We start from the raw sequence: 17,336 nt of genomic DNA on the forward strand, positions 1-17,336 counted from the left end.
CAGGGGAAGTTTTTTCGAAAAAAGGCCACTTTTTTCGAAAAAACCCTGTAGTCTAGACACACTAAGAAAGATATGAGTATTATTTAAGATGATTGCTTTAAAAGGCCAAGCTAATTGAGAAATATCATGGGAAAAGGAGTAGGTATACATAGGGTTAAATTCACCCATATGCAGAGGTGCAGCACAAGTCCTGTACCAAGGGTGAGCAATAATTTTTGATGGGGGCCACTCCAAGAATCTGAAAAGTAGTTGAGGACTGCTCTCTTCCACCATATTAATGGAGGAGGAGCAGGGCCTGGAATGAGGTTAAATGCAGAAGGGAGTTTGGGTTAGGGAATTTGGGTGAAGGAGGCAGTTGTGACCTGGGGCACTGGATTGGGGTGCAGAGGGTTGGATTGTGATCTAGGGCAGGGGATTGGGGTACAGGAGGGGATGCAGGGGTTTGAGATGTGAGATAGGGCGGGGCGGGATTGTGATCTGGGGAAGGGAATTGAGTGCAGGAAAGGAACAGAGGATTTGGGTATGTGGAGTAGGGGGGCAGAGGGTTGGGAAAGGGAGGGGCTGGAGTGCCAGAGGCAGGGTTTGGCCAGGAGACTTACCAGCCATCAGCCAGTTCCCGAATCAGTCTCCATGTTTGCCTAGCTCCTGCCAAGGCTGCAGCCATGTGCTCTGTGACTAACTAGGAGCCCCTTATGCTTCGAGGTTGCCTGTTATTAAAACAAGCAGCTCCCATTGGCCAAATTCTGACCAGAAGCTGGCCAATGGGATTCTGCTAGGTCAGGAGCAGCTCTGAAAGCTTCTCCCCTCTGCTCTGGGCTAAGTTTTTAAAGTGAAACTGCCCAGCAGCCACATTTCTGAGCTGCGTGCGGGTGGGACGAGGAAAGTAGGGAGTCTGTCTGGGGCTCCCTGCAGATATGTGCGCCGGATCCGGTGGCTTGGAGGGCCGGATCTGGACCGTGGACTGTATTTTACCCAGTGACCTATACCCTACTTAAATGTTCAAAATAGGCCTTGTACCAGGCTCTTTCCACAGGAATGAACTTCATCCAGAATATAGGGCACTAACAAGAGACACTCTTGCCCTTTAAAAAAGGTGAGAAGGGTTTGTAAAACAGAAATAAAATATAACTTGAGGGAAATATTAAGTGCAAACAAAATTTCCTATATCATGCTTGAGATTAATAAAATCATGATTCCATATGACAGACCATTAACTCTGAATATGGCATAAAGACCTATGTTGGTGGCTAAAATATGATAACTATGAAACAATATGCTAGTCTAGAAATGATCACTGAGCAGGGATTTTGGAACTACATTCTAAAAATGCAGGTTTTTTAATATTTAAATATTAATGCAATGGTATATCACATTATACTGCTGATAGTTTTCTCTTCAATTAAGTCTTTAAAAGCAGAAAAACAGAAAAAGTATATCTGGTTTTATTTATTATTCAGATACAGACAGTACTAGTTCGCTTCAAAAGCTCAGAAATGAAAATCAAGAATAAATACACTAACTCATGGAAACAAAATGTCTATGAAATATTTATTTTTATAAAAATACAAATAAAATAAAAGTTTCAACCATTTTAAATGTTACTGACCAAATTTATTTACGTTTTCTTTTCAGATTAGATTTTAGAACAAGTCTGATTTCACAGGAACAAGATTCCATGTGAAAGCAGGAGTTACTTAAAATAATTATAAATTACTGATGCAAGCAGTATTAAAAAGAACTAAGTTAAATGTTAAAAGGCTATTTGATAACAGTCAAGATTTTAGGCAGCAATTTATGAAATGAATATAACTGTAATTTAAAACATTTTATGCCAGAAGTGGAATATTGAAGACTAAAAGGAAAAACATGCATTTTATTTAGATTGTGAGAACATCCAGATACACTGGGCACAGATGGACCCATTGAATGTGAGGCTGCAGACTGACAGATTCCACCTTATGCTTAGTCTCTGCAGCCAGGGAAACTACTCCAAATCTAAAAAAAGCCATGTATACCCTCTCCAGTCTGTACTGATCAGTTTATGACTTTACCTGATTTTACAGTCACATATAGAAACTGTGCTTTTTGTAACGTGGGTTGGAGCATGTTCCATCAGCTCAGAGTTTCCTCAACTATCAATTAGATACTGCTGAATGTTAAAAGGAGTCCAAGGCTCATTTTTCATCTTCCTTCAACAGGCAGCTTTGTTTTAGCAGTTAGCCAAGGAGAAGGATGCCTCTGGCCCCTTAAAAAAGGCATTCATTTTGGTGACAGTACACCCCATGACTCTTAAATAATACAACTCTCCCCTTCCCAAAACAATAGCAGCTGTAGAACCCTTAGTAACAGCAGTGAAGGAAGGAAAGTGCTCTTCCTACCTTACAGAAAAGTGTTTTGTTTTATTTTCTTAAAAAAGTCTCAACCCAAATCAATGCCTATCTTTCTTCCTAATCTCAGCCATGCAAGGATGGATTATAGCTCTAGGATTTCACGCAAACCACAAGAGAGCAAAGAGAGGAGCTTGCTACTTGGATCAAACTGATTCAAACTGATACAAAATACAATTTTTTTGTTTGAGAATTTAAAAACTTTGGTAAATTTCTATTTTAAAGTAAGTTTTCATTAATCTCTGATTACCTTTGAATCATAGAATACTAGGATTGGAAGGGACCTCGAGAGATCATTAAGTCCAGTCCCCTGCCCTCATGGCAGGACCAAATACTGTCTAGACCATCCCTGATAGACATTTATCTAACCACAACCTCCCTGGGAAATTTATTCCAGTATTTGACTACCCTGACAGGAACTTTTTCTAAATGTCCTCCCTTGCTGCAGTTTAAGCCCATTGCTTCTTGTTCTATCCTCAGAGGCCAAGATGAACAAGTTTTCTCCCTCTTCCTTATGACACTCTTTTAGATACCTGAAAACTGCTGTCATGTCCCCCCTCAATCTTCTCTTTTCTAAACTAAACAAATCCAGTTCTTTCAGTCTTCCTTCATAGGTCATGTTCTCTAGACATTTAATCATTCTTGTTGCTCTTATCTGGACCCTCTCCAATTTCTCCACATCCTTCTTGAAATGCAGTGCCCAGAACTGGACACAATACTCCAATTGAGGCCTTACTAGCGCAGAGTAGAGCGGAAGAATGACTTCTCCTGTCTTGCTCACAGCACACCTGATAATGCAACCCAGAATTATGTTTGCTTTTTTTGCAACAGCATCACACTGCTGACTCATATTCAGCTTGTGGTCCACTATAACCCCTAGATCCCTTTCTGCCGTACACCTTCCCAGACCGTCGCTTCCCATTCTGTACGTGTGAATCTGATTGTTCCTTCCTAAGTGAAGCACTTTGCATTTGTCTTTATTAAACTTCATCCTATTTACCTCAGACCATTTCTCCAATTTGTCCAGATCATTTTGAATTATTACCCTATCCTCCAGATTAGTCTCAACCCCTCCCAATTTGGTATCATCTGCAAACCTAATAAGCATACTTTCTATGCCAATATCTAAATTGTTGATGAAGATATTGAAGAGAGCTGGTCCCAAAACAGACCCCTGAGGAACCCCACTTGTTATGCCTTTCCAGCAGGATTGTGAACCATTAAGAACTACTCTCTGAGTACGGTTATCCAGCCAGTTATGCACCCACCTTATAGTAGACCCATCTAAGTTGTATTTGCCTAGTTTATTGATAAGAATATCATGCAAGACCGTTTCAAATGCCTTACTAAAGTCTAGCTATACCACATCCACTGCTTCTCTCTTATCCACAAGACTCGTTATCCTATCAAAGAAAGCTATCAGAGTGGTTTGACATGATTTGTTCTTTACAAATCCATGCTGGCTGTTCCCTATCACCTTGCCACCTTCCAGGTGTTTACAGATGATTTCCTTAATTACCTGCTCCATTATCTTCCCTGGCACAGAAATTAAACTAACTGGTCTGTAGTTTCCTGGGTTGTTCTTATTTCCCTTTTTATAAATGGGCACTATATTTGCCCTTTTCCAGTCTTCTGGAATCTCTCCTGTCTCCCATGATTTTCCAAAGATGATAGCTAGAGACTCAGATACCTCCTCTATCAGCTCCTTGAGTATCAGCTCCTTGAGAACCTTAGGGCTCCCAATTCTCCAGTAATGACTAGAACCATCCACTGGTGCTGGAGATGAAGCAGCAGCCCATGGGTCTGGGTTCAGGACCCACAGATCATTGCAGGGTGGAAATACACAAGTCAGAATTACTGCAGAGGTACAGGACCACTATGCAGATGGACCTGGCATCAAATAGACCCCTTAGGGATCGGTTAGGTTTAGCACAGGCCTCTTACACATTCCCCTTGGGGAACAAATGCAGCACAATGTGGAAGAATCTCCACAGAAATTTATTTTCATAAACCTTCATCCTGTTATCTAAACACAGGATGGAATAATATGGCATTAAACCTGGAAGATTCTTTGAGGCAAAAAACAAAGGTTACTCATCCTGTGCAGTAACTGAAATTCTTCGAGATGGTGTCCCCATGGACGCTTGGTCTTGGTGCCTGGATCTAAGATTTTGAAGCAGTCCCTCCACAGGCCAACTGGCACACAATGTGCTAGTAAGATACCACGCAGCCTGAGCCCTCCAGTTCCTTCTTTTCCTCGGAGGCCCTCCAGCTCTGAAGGAAAGGGGAGGGGATAGGTCATGGAGGATCCACAGGGACATCATCTTGAAGAACTTCAGTTATTGCAAAAGGTGAGTCATCTTTCTTTTTTCTTCAAGACATCTCCATGGATGCTCCACATTTGGTGAGTAACAAGCAGTTTCGGCCTGTTGTGGCTGGGGCTTCGGAATATTGTGGAAGGCAGATGACAGAACTGCGGAGCCCACTGAAGAAGTGTCGTCTCATAAGAAAGTGCATAGCGCTTAGCAAAGGTAAGTTGTGAAGCCCAGGTGGCTGCCTTGCAAATGTCTGTCAGTGGCATGTTGTGTAGATATGCAGAAGACGATGCAGCCCTGGTAGAATAAGACATTAAAGGTACCAGTGGTTGTAAGCCCTTTAGAGTGCAACAAAGTTTTATACAGTTGGTGAACCATTTGGACAGCCTCTGTGTCAGTATGGGCTGTCCTTCAACATGCTCAGCAAATGCAAGGAAGAGGTAAGGGGTTTGCCTGAAGGGCCTAGTTCTTTGAAAATAGAATGCTAACGTTCACCTGACATCAAGAGTATACATGGAAGCCTTGAATGCATTTGCACGGGGTTTTGGAAAAAATACAGGTAAGTTCACCGATTCAGTTATATGAAATGAGGAAGCATGTGTGTGTGAGTGAGTGAGAGAGAAGGGTAACCTTGTCCAAATTCAATATTGTAAAAGGTGGGTCAGCCAGGAGTGCTGCCATATCTCCCACACGGTGAGCCGATATTACAGCAAGCAGGAACGCAACCTTCATGGAGAGGCATGAAAAAGAACAAGACGCTCGAGGCTCGAAAGGTGGCCTGGTCAGGGCTCACAGTACCAGACCGAGGTCCCAGGAAAATATGGGTCGCATAATATCAGAACGCAGGAAACGCAGCCTTTTAAGGAACTTTTTGATTGTAGGGTGAGTAAAAACAGACCAACCCTCAATTTTGTGGTGTAAGGCTGAAATGGCCAGTAGGTATACCTTGATGGAACTGAACAAAAGTGATCATTGCTTCAGAGTGAGGAGATAATCAAGGATTAAACATATGGGCATTGATATCGGGTCCTGCCCTTTCGAGGTGCACCATGCTGAGAAATGCTTCCACTTGTTGGTGTAGGAGCTGCAGGTGGAATCCTTAGGGCTGTGGATAAGGAATGCATGTATTTGCTCCAAAAGCCCTAGTTCGGAGTGGGAGAGCCACGGAGGAGTTGTGCTGCTAGGTGCAGCTTGCTTAGGTCTGGGTAGATTTGTGATATCCAACCCAGAGTGATAAGATTATGCTGGAGAGGGAGAGTGATGGGCGTGCAAATTGACATCCTGAGCAGGAAGGGATACCATGGTTGTCTTGGCCAGGCAGGGACTATTAGTATCACCGTGGCCCCATCTGTCCTGACCTTATGAAAAACTTTGGCGAGAAGTGGTATCAGGGGAAAGGTATAAGATAGCTCATGGTTCCATGGAATGAGGAAGGTGCCTGAGCGATCCCCTCCTGATGCCCACTATAGAACAAAACCAAATGCATTTGGTTTTGTGAGGTGTTGCAAACAGGTCTATGAATGGGCGACCCCATTTGCAGAACAGGGAGCATACTACCTAAGAGTTGACCACCCATTTGTGATGATGAGGGAACTGCCTGCTGAGAGTGTCTGCCATTACATTGGTGATATCTGGTATGTGAACTGCGGAAAGGTGAATGTTGTGGCTGATGCAAAAATTCCACAGCTTTAAGGCTTTGGTACACAGGGATCGAGACCTGGCTCCCCCTTGCTTGTTGATACAGAATACGCAGAAAATGTTTTCTGTAAGGGCATGCATATACTTGTCAGTAATGGAGGACAGGAAATGCCTGCAAACATTGCTAACAGCATGCAGTTCTAACAGGTTTATATGTGAGCACATCTCTAACAGGTTTATATGTGAGTTGACCAGAGGCCCTGAGCAGTCTAGTCTCAAAGTTGAGCGTTCCAGCCCATATATGAAGCATCTGTAGTAATTGTGCATGAGGCGGAATGCTAGAGAAATGAAATCTCCATGCAAAGATCGGATGATTTGGTCCACCAGAGGAGGGATGTCTTGATCTCATGAGGTACGATAAATTGGAACTTCATGGGGTGCTTTAGACGCTTGTATACTGTGGAAAACCTAATCTGTAGGCAGTGCATATGGAGTCGGGTGTGCAATACCATGAAGGTTGTAGCTGTCATGTGGCCAAGAAGCAGTAGGCAGTCTTTGGCCATAGTGCATGTGGAGAAAAAGCATTGTGGCCAGCATTTGGATAGCAAGAAATCTCTCATTAGGTAGATAGGTTTGTGCCTATGTGGAATCCAGACAGCCACCGATGAATTGTATGTTTTCAGAAAGATGAATAGATTACTTTCCCCAGTTTATTCAGAGGCCCAACTTCTGAAAATACTGTATGGTTATTGCAATCATGTGTGCTTACTCGGTCTGTGATGTGGCCTTGAAAAGGCAGTTGTCAAGATAATGAAATATGATTATTCCCATAGAGCAAAGATACGCTGTGATTATGGTGAGTACCTTGGATAAAACTCAAGGAGCCATAGATAAACCGAAAGGTAGGATTTGATATTGGTAGTGATCCAGGTTCACTGTGAACCTTAGGGCTTTCCTATAAGCAGGATGAATTAGAAAATGAAAATAGGCATGCTGGAGGTCAAGGGTTGAAAACCAGTCCCCTTGTTGCAGTGCTGAAATTATGGTGAACAAAGTGACCATGCGAAAGCAATGCGTCTTGAAGAATTTGTTCAGGTTGTGCGAATATAGAATTGGTTTTAAATCTCCTAACTTCTTTTGAGTTAGAAAGTAATGGGAGTAGAACCCTCTGTCCCTGTGCTGTTTCGGGACTGGTTTTACGGCCCTGTGATGTAACAGATGTAGCACCTCATGTCGCAGTAAGGACTCATGAGAGGGCTCCCAGAAGAGGGATGGGGTGGGGGACTGGGTAGGAGGCTTGGAGAAGAAGGGGATTTTGTAATCAGACTAAATGACGTTGAGCACCCATCTGTCTGAGGTAATGGAGGCCCATTGGTGGTAAAATGGGAGGAGATGGTTTTGGAAGATGTGTGCGGTCATTATTGGCATTGAAACTTTTACAGGGTTTCCCAGGCCCTCGAATAAGGCTTCAGATTTGCTTGTTGGCTGGTGACGGTTGAGGGGCTGAGCCTCATAAATGTCTTCGTCTTTGAGGCCAGGTTCAATTCCTGCTGGGATTGTTATTGTTGCGTTGGTTGAAATACGCAGGGTAACATGGCTGTTGATAGGTCTGGTACCAGTATTGCCTACGTCTATTGGCAGGCATATGGATACCCAAAATGTGAAGGGTAGTCAAGAGTCCTTCATGGTATTGAGAACTTTATTGGTCTTACCAGCAAACAACTTCTCCTGATCAAAGGGCTAATCCTCAGCCGTAAATTGTATCTTATGAGAGAACGTGGCTGGGGAGAACCAGGAGACTCTACACATCACAATTTTGGTGGCTGTGGTTCTATCCATGGTGTCTGAGACGTCGAGAGTGGCCTGGAGGGCAGCACAGGAAATAACCTGCCCCTCCGTTACAATGGCTGTAAATTGAGGTCTCTTTGCCCACGAAATATCACCCACAAAGTCCATGAGCTTAAAGTAATTACGAAAGTCATACTTTGCCAACAAGGCTGAGTAGACCGAAATCCTGAACTGTAAAGTTGCAGACGTGTAAGCCTTGCTACCAAAGAGATCAAGTCTTTTACTATCCTTATCTGGTGGAGTGATATGAAAATGATGTTACTTTGCCCGTTGGCGTGCAGCTTCCACCACTAAGGATTTAGGTGTTGGATGGGTAAAGAGAAACTCCAAGCTCTTAACGGGTAAATAGTATTTTTTATCAGCTCTTTTGCACACAAGTGGAATTGATGCAGGAGTTTCCCAAATTGTGTTGGCGGGGTCCATAATGGCGAGGTTGCTGGGGAGGGCTATTTTAGACAATGGCGAGGTTTGGAGGATGTCAGTGAGCTCATGCTGAGGCTTGGAGATTTCCTCCATAGTAATTTTAAGTTCAGCTGCAGCTCTCTTAAAGAGCTCATTAAAGTCATCCACAGCCTAAGGAGGAGGAGGTGGCATCATCGCCTCATAAGGTGAAGACAAGGAATTTGTTGGAGGTGATGCATCAGGGGGTGATTCCTTTATAACCTGAGCCTCTTGAGGATCTGTATTGAGCGGCTGTTGCACAGATGAAGTTGTGTGCGGTATATAAAAACTAGTCTGCTTGTAGGGACAAGACTGCAAAATATGGTGTCTCCTATAGGAATCCCAAGGGCTCCAGTAAGGCCATTGTGCAGGATGCGTTATCGGAGGAGATATTCAGTGGTGTTCATAGCATGGAGGAAATGCCCACAGTCATAACATGGCTTATAATACTGAAATGAAGGGCTATGTGGCGGCGAGAAGGAGGCCGGTAAGCCTTCATTTTCATCGCTGGAAAATTGCAATGGTACAGGGGAAAGCACCCGAGAAGTGGTCAGTCTAGGCGACACATCAGTGCCAAAAAGTGGCGATTGAGGGGCACTGCGAGATCAGCATTTTGCATATATGGCAGTGGTGCTGCAAAAATCAGTGCCCAAGTCCGTAGTGTCAGTCTTTATGGTGCTAATGGTATGGTCATATGGTCAGTACGGACAGTAGCATCCGCTGATATGTAGGCGGTACAGAGTAGATAATTGGTGCCGCTAATCTGGTCGGTGCCAAAGGTGCTAAAGAATAGGAAGGTGCCATCAGTGCCATGACCTTTGAGGGTGCAGACAGTACCGGTGGATGTGTCAGTGGTGCGGATGGTGGTAGCGATGCTGTAGTTTTCAGTACCATTGCTGTTGTCAGCACTGATGATGTATCTGGGGATACCAATGTAGTCTTCGGTACCGTAGAGGTTACCGGTGGGGTTTTAGGGCATTATTTGTACCCTTTTTAGTCAGTGCCAGCTGCTGCTGATGGTGCCACAATGCCTGAGGTACCTGGAGCATCATAAGTACTGATGAGTGACCTCTATACTGATCCTCTTTGGCACCTTTTCACCCTGAGGGGAACCTCGGGATGATCGTACCTCCGTAGGTTGTAATCCCAGGTCTGAGGAAGGGTGTGTATTCTTCTCCAGTAAAATTAACTTTAAATGGAGGTTTCTGTCCCTGTGAGTCCTGGCCTTGAGTTTGACAGCGAGAACTATCCTGAGGTGAATAATATTCTCCCAGGCATCTGACATTGTGAATGTCTGTCAGAAATTGGCATTGGCTCTTTGTAGGAGGCACAGCGCTTAAAGCCCAGAGAAACCAGGCATGGTGAAAAAGGGGCTTTTTTGGTTAAAAAAAGAAGAAAAAGACTTAGTAACAACTAACAAATAACCAGAACTAACTAGGAAAACTATCTCAGAAATGTCGAAGCAGAGAACTGAGGACCTTCATATTAGGCTGAGAAGGAACTGGAGGGCTCAGGGCACAGGTGCGTGGTGCCTACTGGCGCGTTGCATGCCAGTCAGCACTGCACATGTGCAGTCCATGCAGGGACTGCTTCAAAATCTCCAATTCAGGCGCTGGGATGGCACCAAGTGTGGAGTATCCATGGGGACCTCTTGAAGAAGTAGTAAGGTTTCTGTTCAGAGTGGATAAGAGAAACTGCCTGCAATCTCCGTGGTAGAACATCTGAAATTATTATCGGGGTACTGACCTATTGGTGTACGCAACACTGATCCTTTCAGATTGCCTCGAAACTCTGGCAAGTAGATGAATCCACAATGAGTGAGGATTGCCAGCTTTATCTTCAGATAAACAGGTGCACACTTTACTGGACACAAGTTAAAGGTTTCAGTTTTGCTTGTATTAAGCCAATGGTAGTATTTGAACCATTGCTAGCGTCAAAGGTTTTTTTCCAGTTAGTTTTTTAAGATTTGTTTTAAACCCTGGTCTACTTTATTTTCAAAATAAGTTACTTTGCTGACCCTTTCTTACATGTGTAAATTAGTTCTTTTCTAAAACTGCCCTAAGTGAAAATTAAGACCTAATTTTAAAAAGCATGTGATTATGAGATTATGGTATCCTGTGAATTTTGCTAAACTTGATCCATTAAAAGGAACTACTAATCTGTACTGTTCTAAAAGTTTACAAAAGCCCTAATAATCCATGGTAAAAAAATTACTCATACTTAAGTAGTTCTAGCCAATATATGGAATTACAAGTACTATTCATAAAGGTTAGCATCTTTATTATGAGTCATTTACAAAGGGTGAACTCATAAACCACTGAAGTGGTTTCTATTCAATCTGTAAAATATATAAAAGGTAGACCAGATTGGAGGACACTTTAATTTACACAGGACACCTTTCTTAAATAATATCTGAAACCTGCTCAACTTCTATGCAAACATAATACAACTAAGAATGCATATTTCATCCTACATGTTATTCCTAATTTTCTCTCTGTTTTCTCAAGGCTTTTTATTTTCAGTTTCAAAGTCTACGAGAAAGGTAGAAGATGATGATATGATACTAAATACACTCAACATAGGAAAAGCTCTTTGGAATGGAGGTAAAACAGAGAAGACAGAGGCTATACCTTCTCTTGAGCACTACAAGATGGAGGACAGCAGCTTTTTGGATGAAGAGGAAGACAGAAACCCAAAATTCTTAGTGAGTTTCCATTTTATTTAACTAACACATGAATAAAAGCCCATTTCACAGTCCTTTTTAAAGAGTTAAGAACTTACAATTTAAAAGAATGTTTTGGTGGATAATTTCAGTTACAAATCATGGTATTACTGTATGCTAAGTTTTCAATGTTAATTTAAATCTGAGTTTGGGAACCTAAACCACTGGCCTGATTTTCACCAGAATTTCAGTGATCAAAATCATTTTGCCCATTCTGTAATAAAATATATATTTTAGAACCTTAATAGAATTCACCATACATACCAAGAGGGTTTCAACCCCACAGAATAATTAAACTAAAATTAAGCTCTTTGATTTCAAGGTGTCTAGGCCAAAGTCCAATGTGTAGGATTGTATGCTTTGAAATGATTGTTATAATGCTTTTGTTCTGAATAGCAACAAATAAAAACAAAATAGCAACAAATAAAAACAAAAAAGAGAACTAAACACACTGTTAATATTTTGTCTTTAAAATTTATTTTTTTTCTTATTTCAGAATATAGGTTCCAAACACAATTTCAGAAGCCATGGTCCACCACTGAAACTAGCTATAAAACAGCAACCTTACCTTGCAATGAAAGGCTCAATGGCTTTTCCAGTTGACACTGATATTCAGAATATTGAGTCAATACAGGAAAGGAGAGAGACGGGGGATGAAGAAAACTCATCTAACTTTCCAATAGGAAGGAGAGATTTTGATAGTAAGTATATGTGTATTTCTTCCACTGAAAAATTATTTCGATTTTGAATATAAAATCAGTAAAATGATTTTTTTCTTCAGTGCTCAGGTGTATGTTGGGAAGAGTCTATCGACCTTGTTGGCAAGTTTGAAAACTTCTGGTCTCTTCTCTGAAGAAGCATTGGTTGTCAGTTTAATTAAACTTGAAGTTACTGTGCTTTTGGTATTGCTGTATATGTACATCTAAATTCTTCTATCTGTATTTTCAAGTTGAGGGAAACATGACTGACCTTTTCACTAGATAACCTAGTTGTAATAGTTATGGTGTATAGATAATGAAATTGAGAATTCTGCACAATCAGGACTTATCACTAGTTGGCTAAGGAATAGTATACATAACCTACTTTCACATAATATATTTGGACATGATGAAGTGTTAATGCACCTGTTATTTTGTTCTTTCAAAATGTGTAATGTTTATTATGGAATAGTACATTTACTATAAACATCACAATAAAAATAAGATTCATAGTCTAAAAAAGTCAGTTAACTTCGTCTGACCAGCAATCAATTTATTCTTGGCTGTAGCCTTGTTGCTTTTTCCTGCTCCATGTAGTTTGATGTCCAATTTCTCCTGTTGTATGTTTGATATCTTGGGTCTCTTAATATTTGTATACTGAGGAGGTTCACTGTCATTATTGCTGATGACATTCTCACTATTCAAATCCATATATTTCCTCCTTGAGCTCTTGTTTCTTGGCTGGCATCTTTTCACTTTTTCATTTTTACTTCTATTCTGATGAACATTTCCAAAACTGGATCCAACTGCTGGTCTTTTAAGAGGTGAATTTACCCCATCTATTGGGTAAGAGAGTAAAATATTTTGGGAAGGAAAAGAGAGATATTACTTGTAAAGTACAGTAGTTAGCCAGGATATTCCTGTGATTTAAATGACATAAAGGTTATGTCTTTTTAACAAAAGAGTGCTTTCTAAAATAAAACGGATAACAACAACTTAGTCAATCACTAGCAAACAACTATGAACAAACCTAGGCAGAAACCTCACCATTAAATTTGTAAATGACGACCCAGATATGCACAAATAAAAGCCATCAACAACTTCAGGAAATGAATTATAAACAAAGGTCAAAATGTTGCAAAGGAAGGATAACTTATGCCCTAACAGTGATTTATATAATACACATCTCATAATGTGCTATTGCTTAAAAAAATTAACTAGCCATAATTTTCCCATTCAAAATATAAAATGTATTCAAGGCTTGGTCATCTCCATAAAATAGCAAAAAAAAAAAAAAAAAAAAACCGCCCCTTACATAATGTTGGTTAAAATTTATTTAGAGTTCATTATTATTTAACAATTTATACTGCTAATTTCAAAGCACTTATTTCACATAGTATAGACTAAACATATTTTAAATCAGTTTTTACTGGTTATAACTTGTGCAAGGCTATTTAAACACTCAGTTTTGTTTTTCCTTGAAAAAAATTCTTTACATTTGACTTTTAATAAGTAGTTTTTCTGATAAAAATCAATAGGTGTAACACTTTAAAAACATCAAGAATAAAATTTTGTTATTCATTCAGACACAATTCAGTTTACCTGCAAAAGTTTTAGGTTCAGAACAGAGAGCAAGCATTTGTTTTGGTGCAGGATGTATGCAAGTCGGGATTTGGCTCCTACTGAAGAAGTGCTGAGCCTTCTTCTCAGTCATCATGTCATCTTTGTAGGTACAAGCAAACTGGGACCTGATTAAGGGTTGCTTCAACTGTGAATGACAATTTTAATTTTTAATTTTTGTTTAGAAAATTTTAAACTGCTTTAATATTGGTAAAATACAAAGTCTTGGTTATCGTTTTATCCACTCTTTCCATCTTAACTTAAAACATAAAATTAATTAAAAAATTATTTAAAATACCAGGAAAGTTACTTACTATAGTCTTACAACACAACCAAAGTGAAATAAATTGTTTATGATATTATATACTTGTTCTAGAAAACTTATTTAATAGTAAATTGAGGGACTGTAAAATGAATATTTATTTGATTTTTTGACTGATGTCTTCTGAAAGCTGCATATTTAAGACTTTTAAAAAGCTCATTAGTCTAAGCCTCTCGGTAAGGGATTTTACTTTTCCCGTGGAATTTGATAGCATTTATTTACCATTTTGAACTACCATCATAATCAGTTTTTGCCCAGAGCCAAATGGTCCGTTATGCAAGCTATGAACAAGATGAGCCCACTATGCCTTGGTCTACTTAACTCCCCTTATTTTGAAATAACAAACAGAGCATCCGCACTTCCAAGCCCATAATTTCAAAATAATAAGCTTGTTATTTTGAAATAATTCTAGCTTATCATGAAGAATAGCGTAATTTCAGGAGTTATTATTTTGAAATAAGTTATTTCAAAATAATTTCTTAGTGTAAAAATGCTTTATCTTCTTTGAAGTGTCAATAAGCAACTTTCATTGGACTACAGCTCTGCATCAAAACAAACCATATGAAAGAGTAGAAAAAAAAAGCAACCTCAAAAGCACTCCCCAAAAGAGAGACAAATAGCAACCGCCCAATATAAAATTTGGGTGGAGCATATTAAAAATTGATCTAACTGTAGAATACACAATGTTATTCTATCCCTTTCTTGTTAATATTTGAAATTTTCACAAAACCAAATTATCTTCATATAGAGTGTTTAAAGGTGGTTCATATGATTTCCCCAACTATACAGACCAGGTCCCAAATGCACTAAAAGCATCTGCATAGCCTGAATTGTCAGAATTCTATAATATTCAAGAACACTATCATAACTACATGTGCAGGTTTTTTTTGTTGTTTTTTTTTAAGAGACAAATGATCTCCACCCCTAAGTTTCCAAAGCCTGAAGCCTGACTGATTAGAACAGATCAATCAGAAAGTATGGTTCAACAGTAAAAAGAGAATAAAAGTAACATTATGAGCTTTATCTCCAAATTCACTGGCATCAAAGACTCCAGATAAAATTTGTTCTGTTTACATAAAAAATGTGGTTTCCCCAACTACCTGCACCACTAAGCTACTTAAAAAAAAAAAAAATATCAAGCTTTGTTCTTTCTGGACAATTTATCACTCAGGCTATGTCTATACTGCAGAGCTTTCTGCATCCAAAGAATGTGTCTGCTTTTTTGGAACAATTTCTGAAAAAGCGAACGCGTTCTTTCACCATCCCTATAATCCTCATTGTATGAGGAGGTTATTCCTAAATTTGGTCCCATGTAGACAGGCCAAATTTCAGAAAAGCCTCTTCCAAAAGAAAAGTGGAAAAAGATACGCAAATTGCGGTTTGCAATTTGCGCATCTTTTTCTGACTTTTCTTTGCAGTCTAGACATAGCCTCACAATATATGCCTCTGTCGCCAGAGGCATGTAGATTAGGCTACCAGACATAGGAAAATGAAGTGGCGATTTAAATAATCGCCGCTTCATTTAAATTTACATGGCTGCCACGCTGAGCTGATAAACAGCTGATCAGCTGTTTGTCGGCTCAGCGCGATAGTCTGGACGCGCGGGTGTCGACATCAAACCTCATCCCAGGAGGCATACCTGGGTGGTCAACAAATACCTTTGATGTCGACACCCGCGCGTCCAGACTATCGCACTGAGCCGACAAACAGCTGATCAGCTGTTTGTCGGCTCAGGCGGCAGCCATGTAAATTTAAATGAAGCAGCGATTATTTAAATCGCCGCTTCATTTTCCTATGTCTGGTAGCCTAATCTACATGCCTCTGGCGACAGAGGCATGTAGTCTAGACGTACCCATAGATTCTGCAGATCAAATTCTGCCCTTAACCCTGTCTGTAGAATTTCAAAGTGGTTGACAAATATATCAATAAGGGTGATAATTATTCTATAATTAGGATATCCAGCTAACCACTGTGCTGATAATATACATGCCATAAATGAACCCAGTATACTTTTAGCTGTAATGGTGCTATAATGCTAACAGGAAAAAATAAATGACAATGATTCTTTCCACTAAAATAAGGAGATATTACTTTTGAATTCACAATTGGACTAGATCTGTTGAATAATAAAGTGCTGTTATATAGCCACTTTCCAGAACAGAACTGAATTTTAATGCCTATTTGCCTTACAAGACTTCATCTTTGGCAATTCTACTTTTCCTCTTCACATGAAAATGTGTGACATAGTCCAAGAGTAGTAGTATCTTGTCTTCTCAGTCTCTGTGGGCATTCAAGTTGAAATCCTACCATTCACCCTTCCTTTAGATTGTCTCCAGATTACAGAATCCCTATTTACCAACCAAGTTTCACTAGCAGGCCCACCTGGATAAGTATCTGGATAACTTGCCAGATACTTCAGAAGCAGTGATCAGTATGTAATACAGTGACACCAAAAAGCTTTTATCCAGAAGAACATAGCAATCAGACAAATAGTTAAAAACTATAGGAGTATGCACCTATTGTTGTCCCTAAAGCTTAGCATGCATTTCCCTCAAAACTTGGTAGGCTCAATTTACCTGCTTTTTGGGACCAAGTTATAGTCTGCTTCTCTGCAGACCCTGTCTGTCCCTCTTTGTCAGAGCAACTCTTTCAACAGTCTTCAAGATCTTTGTTTAAGGCAGCGATATTCAGATCTCAGTGGCTCAGGAGCCAAATTAGCAATCAACATTACCCAAAAGAACCATGATAATTACATATTATTCTCACAGCAAAATGACTGACCAAGTATTGTAAAATTGGTTAATAACACAGTTAAAGAATCCTGAATGGTTAATAACTTAGACTGATTAATAATTAAATCACACAGTGTATCACTATCATGATCTGCAAAGAGACACACAGGAGATACATGAAAATTACTTACAGATCACAAACCTCAGTCTGAGTATCACTGATTTAAGGTTTCCAGCCTGAAGGGCTCATCCCCTTTCCGAAAATGGAGATGTTGTGCCCATTTAGACAGGGACAAAACCTCAAAGGCCTTGACATTTATATTGCCAGCTAAGCATTGATTATTAAACGAACACCACTGACTTTCATTCCTGCAGATGTACAAAGCCACCTAAGACCAAAATAATCTTCACTTATCATTAGGAAACAATACAATAACCATCAAACATCCAGAGGGTCACATAACAGTCATAAGATGTGACAGATCTTTACCATGTTCTTCATGGTAATGTGGATGAGTTACAATTTATGAAGAGCCCACTAAGATATTTAGTCTACAGGACAGATCCAGTACATAGAACATCAAAGTAGTTTTTAAAAAAAGGATTCTTTTTT

At 40.0% G+C, this 17,336-nt stretch overlaps 2 protein-coding genes across 4 annotated transcripts in view; one reads left to right on the plus strand and one right to left on the minus strand.

The window, feature by feature from the left end:
* The first annotated feature begins 11,084 nt into the window (after nucleotides 1-11,084).
* Nucleotides 11,085-12,099, plus strand: PMCH (pro-melanin concentrating hormone). The gene is made up of 2 exons (XM_006138035.4): nucleotides 11,085-11,333; nucleotides 11,848-12,099. Exons 1-2 carry the CDS (start codon nucleotides 11,085-11,087, stop codon nucleotides 12,097-12,099), a joined length of 501 nt encoding a protein of 166 aa, XP_006138097.2.
* The window catches only part of PARPBP (PARP1 binding protein), a 76,346-nt gene continuing 70,821 nt past the window's right edge, over nucleotides 11,812-17,336 (minus strand). For all 3 annotated transcript variants that reach the window (XM_006138034.4, XM_006138033.4, XM_075938977.1), the window contains 2 exons: nucleotides 13,652-13,817; nucleotides 11,812-12,888 (listed from right to left, as the gene is read on the minus strand). In XM_006138034.4, the coding sequence (XP_006138096.2) occupies nucleotides 12,557-12,888; nucleotides 13,652-13,817 (498 nt within the window). In that variant the 3' untranslated portion in view covers nucleotides 11,812-12,556. The remainder of the gene's footprint in view (nucleotides 12,889-13,651; nucleotides 13,818-17,336) is intronic.

Source organism: Pelodiscus sinensis, chromosome 1 (genome assembly GCF_049634645.1).
Source record: "Pelodiscus sinensis isolate JC-2024 chromosome 1, ASM4963464v1, whole genome shotgun sequence".
NCBI lineage: Eukaryota > Metazoa > Chordata > Testudines > Trionychidae > Pelodiscus > Pelodiscus sinensis.